Below are 6,042 nucleotides of genomic sequence, written 5' to 3'. Positions count from 1 at the left end.
CATGGTGAGTAGCTACAGAAATGTCAATGATAGGCTAGAAAAATAACAAAAAAGTGTCAGTTTTGTATCAATTCTATATCTAGAGGAAAGCATCGAGGGGTTTCAACAACCATAGATTTTGATCACCAACCCATTGAAGGTTGTGTAAAAAATAGTTTAGTGGTTTAGAAAATCCTCTGTGCTGCTTATAATAGAATCAAATTGTATTGTTTTTTCTTACATTTATGTTGGAAGCTTATCATTACCAAATATTGGGGAACTTTGGATGTTACCTATGGTCTTTAGCTTCAAGCTCAAGCAAGCAATTCCAAAAAGTAACAAGCCTTGTATCAATTATATGTCCTATTAGGTTACTGATCTAGAATTAAGCATTGTTGCATGGTTAGCAATATTTGTGTGATCTTTGATAGGCCGGTACTAGAGTAAATATTCACAAATATTTCACATGTAATATAGGAGATACCTAAGGATTCTGCATGTCTAATTGATCATCCCTCACAAAGAAACCATGAAGGCCAAAAGGAACTCGTGTGGGGAGTTTAATAGAGGCAATGACCTCCAAAGATGGGGACAAGGCATTCATCACTAGTAGCTCGGAGCAATTCGAGTTGTTGTTGTGGAGAAAGCACAACAAATACCCATCATCTTCATCTAACTCTTGAGAAACATAAGAGTTATTGTTGCGGTCAGAATCGGCATTGAAGCTCACAGTTTGATCATGAGCTAAGGCATCCTCATTCACACAACATTGACGACGTGGCACAAAACAAGGTTCACTAGTGCTACACCCTACCGTAAATGTTCTTCGTGCAACAATGCGACCGGCTTGAACATCCACTTTCACCACAGCTGTCATTGCATGTGGAAAGCAACTTCCCTCTGCAAAGTAGGCATATCTAGACTTGGATCCTGCATACCTATTAAAATAAACATTGGAGAGTGCCATTCAAAGTCATGTTGACTCTCTCTCTCTCTCTCTCTCTCTCTCTCTCTCTCTCTCTCTCTCTCTATGGTATGTGCACATATATGTATGGCTTACTTTGATATCACAAGAAGTTTTGGACAAATTCTCACAATAATTCCCACATTGTGACTTACCTCAACATCATGAGCTTCTGTGAGGGAGGCACCGCATACCTAGCTAGGTACGATTGGGGGCAGGGGACCGCTGGCCTGGTGAAGGGGCCAGTGGTCCCCTATCCCCAATCGTACCTAGCTAGGTATGTGGTGCCTCTCGAGAAGAAGCTCATGATGTTATGCATTGTATGAAAAACATTGAAAAAGACTCCGTTTTCCTACATGAGAATATTTTTATAGAACTTCTTGTGTATATGTGTTATCCGTGCACGTGCTTGATGGATTAAATATGGGCGTGTGCATGTTTATATGGCATGTATATCATAATTGGCAAATGTATGCTATGTGCGAATGAATATTGATAGATGCAAAGAGATGAGAGCAGGGGACCTGTAATTCATTGTGCCCAACTCCAAGCCACCTGCACAGAGCTTCCGAGAGGTTACTTCTCCCGTCTTTGTGTTAAGCCGGATCTCGGATACGGTGGAGAAAACACCCGTGAGGCTCAGAGCATCGTCTACTTGCGATACCACTGGCGCAATCAGCACAACCTCATGCGACTCCTCATCGTCCCAAGCGTTGAGGTAATGCATGGCGTTGCAGCCGGGGGCATCGAACCAGCGCGCCTCCTGGGCAGCCTGGTGTGGGTGGTCGAAGATATCGCGCGGCAGCACGCAGAACCTGGGTACTTTATGCGGGTCCCTCTTCGCCACTCCCTCCCCGCGCACAAATGCTAGCGGACTCATCACCAGCTCAGAATCTGGAAAAATAATGTACTTCCTCGTCATGGCGAAATCGTGGACAATGGGCAGGTCCAGCAGCCCCGGCACCGTGAGGACCGCTTGGCCGCCATCGCCGCCTGCTTCTGCCCTCACCCTGAAAATGCTGAAACGCGGCATGGATGGATCCGGGTAGCTGAAGGCATACATGTCCCCCGTCTCTGGGTCGAACTTGGGGTGCGCGCACATGCTTCTCCTTCCCGGCATCTCCAGCCGCCCCTGCGACACCAGATCTCCAGCCTCCGTGACCTTGATAACATAGGGCAAGTCCTCCTCCGACATGGAGAGCACCTTGCCCCTGAAGAAACCCACGTTCGTGTTGGACAGGCCCGACCCTTGCGATAGGTCCAGCAGCCCCAACCTCGCCCTCAGTAGCATCACCGCCGCCCGCGCCATGCCGAAAACGCCTGAGAGCGAACCAAAAAACTTGGGAAAAAGAGGCCGCCCTGCTGCTTCCTCCTGCAGGAAGCGCGAGGTTTTGACATAGCGCGCGCAGTAAGTGGGAACTGATCCATGGTGGAAACTGACGCAGTGGAGCATGCCATCGCCGTCGAAGAGGTGAAAGCCTTCTCCGTTATGGAGGTGGGCTGGATTGGGGCCGTTGCGGATGTAAGCGCCGTTGAGATCGGCAGGGAGGGTGCCAGACGTGATGGGGCAGGGTGTGGGAGGGGTTTCCGGCACCGGAAAGGAGTTTCCCCGGAGCTGAATACGAGGATCCACGGACGGCTGGAGCTGAGGAGGAGAGAGCAAGCAGGTGATGAGGGTATCAGCTACGTTGCATATGGCGAGTGCTGCGGCGTGGCCACCACCGGCGCGCATTCGGTTGAGTTCTCGATGCAGAAGGAAGGCGAGGTTGAGGTTAGAGGGGTGTGGGGCAGAGATGAGAGAGGCGGAAGCTTCAGCGTCAGCAAGGCAAAGGACGTCAAGGATCTGCAATTTATGAATGGAGTCCTTGAGGGATTCCGACAGCTGAACTGAAGGAGCGCTAGTACGTACAGTAGGCAGCGACAAGGCGGCGCAGCTGACATCGGCAGTTGCAGGTGCAGGCCGAATGGAACTGCTGTGATGGAGGATAGAGTGATAATTAGCAGCGACGGGCCGATTTTCACCCGATCCATGAATAGGAGCTGCTCCTGCGCGCACATGAGCTTTTGGGACAGTACAGGAGAACGGCGCTGCAGGTGGTGGGCTAATAACAAGGGACTTCATATCGGCGCCCAGCTGATCAGTAGCACAGACCACTAGAGCTTTTAGGATTCCTAATTTTTATTATATATATACACACAGATAACAATAATAGAAGTCGCATTTTATTTTATTTTGGGATTTCGGGCACCAATATTCTTTGGATCGTTTTGGACGTATCGACCAGCAGATCCCTCTTGGCACCGTAACTTGGTGCCATCGTCGGACCTTCCAATAGAAGAGATGCTGCTGCGCTACCGTCCATTAGCACGTGATATAACAATATTAAGGACCCTTCGAATCGTCCAATTAAAATAGATGCCATTGTTCCGGAAATATCATTTTCATTTTTACAACCTCAGTACATACTACATACACAGTTTGGAAATTTCATCTAATTGGCTTCCTTCCACACAAGCCTTGGTATCCTTCGCCCCAAGGTAGTCTGAATTTTCAAAGAACCTTCAAGAGTGATGAGATCCACTTATTTGACTTCTCATTATCATGATCAATAGTTGTCTCACTTTTTCTTGTCTGTTTCTGGACAAAAAAGAATGAGAAAACCCACATGACACACACATACACATTGTACATGTACATTGTTAGTGCCACTTGTAGACTAATATAGTCAAGTTGATAATCAACTCTTTGATCCAACATCTAAGTTGCAATCAATGAGAGAGAGAGAGAGAGAGAGAGATTTCACAACTCTTCACATAAACAATATCATCATTAGAATCAAAGTCTTCTCAATGCAACATAAGAATCCATTATCTTTAATTTTATTTTTTTTTCAAACTCATAGTAGCGAGTGTATATCTATACTCTTTATAATGAAGCTTAACGTTTTTAGCAAAGAGAAGGCATCCTCTTTATAAGTAAGCTCAAAGTTTTTAGCAAAGAGAAGGCATCCACACCTCACTCTCCTGCTTCAAAGAAAACCTTAAGAAATGTAAAAATAAAAGGTAGAAAATGAGAAGACTTCTTATAGAAACTTAGTACTTTGTCTATATTTATAATAGTTTTAGTTATGGGAAGGCTATGGAATTTCACTTGAGCCACTCCACTTGCAACTTTTGCTTCCTAAAGCCATTTGAAGGGTGAGTTTACTTTGTATTTTGAAGGCCATAAAGAACTTCTCTCCATTTGTCATCTAAGGCTATGGTCATGCAAAGCTTAGTTGTCCGTTATAGCAGTCAAAAAATTCTCGATAACGTATAGTTTTTCATTGGTTTATTATGTTTAAAAGAGCATAATTTTAAAACTACGCTAGTTTCTTGCTGATCAGTCCTCTTTTTTCTCTCTCTATTGTTTGTATCTCACTCGTGACGTTTTGAACTGTCAGACCTGCTTTAGTTAAAACTATTGAGGCTTATAGACAACTAAGCTTTGTGTGGCTATGCCCTAATGAACCTCCCTTTGTAGGATTGCACAGACCTTCCATGCTGTAAATGATCTCTTTCTAGCCTTAGTGCTCAAAGCTCAATAGTTGCACACGTGTGTTCGTGTTTTGTCTGTATGTGTGTGTATGTGTGAGAGAAGACAGACAGAGAGAGAGAGAGAGAGAGAGAGAGAGAGAGAGAGAATGCGATGTTATTGATTGCAAGATTTTGTGTGTGTTGAGAAATAGAGAATGGTCCATGTGATTCATCATGTGTGTGTGTGTGTGTGTGTGTGTGTGTGTGTGTGTGTGTGAAAGAGAGAGAGGGAGGGGGCTCTCACACCAGCACGAGAGAGAGGGGAGAGGGAGAATAAGCATCGGTCTTACAATCAGCAATCAATAATTTGACGATCAACAAAATCCACAATCAAGAATAAGGAATCAACATCGACATCGATCTGTAAAATCGAGAATTGACAGAATTGGAAAATTTTAATCCGACAAATCCAAGGCAGAAGGCGTGCAAGCCCAAGGCAAGAGCGGACCTCAACAGATAGCAAAGGCGGACAACAACAGGCAACTCTGACAAATTAATCTTGGCTATTTTTTAAGGTCTTTATTCTAGATTTCTTGCTCTTGCCTTGGGTTGACTCAAAATTATTTGAAGGTCTTTATGCTAGATTTCTTGCTCTTACCTTGGGTTGACTTAGAATTCAAAGGTGAATCTCAAAAGTCATAGGTGGGATTGCACTAAGCCTAGGTTTTTTGCAAGTGCTTAAAGACAAATTAGAATTTTCGAGGCAAATCTCAAATATTTATAAGGGATGTTGCACTAAATCCAGGTGAGGCACAATACTTTTTTCCAAACACTATGAAAATCTCCAAGTGTTTACCGCGTTGTTTTACCGCATTTTGTAGAGAGAAGGTGCAAATTCAAGTAGAGAAACAAGAGAGAGGAGGACGGGGTTTTTTTTTTGTTTAAAATACACTATGACATTTGGAGCACATTACCGCTCAGATAGATGAACAAAAACAAAGGAAAAGTTGAAGTCAAAAAATCTCGGGGGCGGTAATGCTCGAGTCAATTCTCGCGGTAATGGTCCTTCAACAATGCACGCGGTAATCGGCCCGGCTATATTTCCGCGCTTATTTTCGCGGGACTTACCGCCAGTATTACCGCGACCATTACCGCGCACGCGAGTTTTTTTTTTTTTAAAAAGCAGATAACCATTTGGATGGTCCTTGGTAGGACCCATCCAAATGGTCATTTGCCTTTTTTTTCCTATACATTTAATAAATTAAAAAACAACAATTTCATTGCACAAAAACTTTGGACCAAAATCAAATGTTTAATTATATTGGAGTAACTATTCATTACAAAATTGCCCAAATAGGCGATGCATGGCGGCTATACAACTATGGCCAAAAGAAGACTTTGGGCCAAAATCAAGTGTTTAATTATATTGGATATTACAAAATTGCCCAAATAGGCGATACATGGTGGCTATACAATTGTGGCCAAAAGAAGACGGGCCCAAAAACACTTGGAGGATTGAGCTACTCGGATCCTGGGACCTCTCGAGGGACTCCTTGACTCTCGAAAAGAAAAAACAACAAAAC

General features: G+C 44.1%; 1 protein-coding gene across 1 annotated transcript; it reads right to left on the bottom strand.

The window, feature by feature from the left end:
• Positions 1–463: 463 nt before the first annotated feature.
• On the bottom strand, positions 464–3,065 carry LOC147439838 (zeaxanthin 7,8(7',8')-cleavage dioxygenase, chromoplastic-like). The gene is made up of 2 exons (XM_086484414.1): positions 1,468–3,065; positions 464–917 (listed from the first exon to the last, which is right to left on the bottom strand). Exons 1-2 carry the CDS (start codon positions 3,063–3,065, stop codon positions 464–466), a joined length of 2,052 nt encoding a protein of 683 aa, XP_086340540.1.
• Positions 3,066–6,042: the final 2,977 nt, after the last annotated feature.

Source organism: Adiantum capillus-veneris, chromosome 16 (genome assembly GCF_014529385.1).
Source record: "Adiantum capillus-veneris isolate H3 chromosome 16, ASM1452938v2, whole genome shotgun sequence".
Taxonomy (NCBI): domain Eukaryota; kingdom Viridiplantae; phylum Streptophyta; class Polypodiopsida; order Polypodiales; family Pteridaceae; genus Adiantum; species Adiantum capillus-veneris.
Note: the sequence above shows the minus strand (reverse complement) of the source record. Positions and strands in the feature narration are given on the sequence as shown.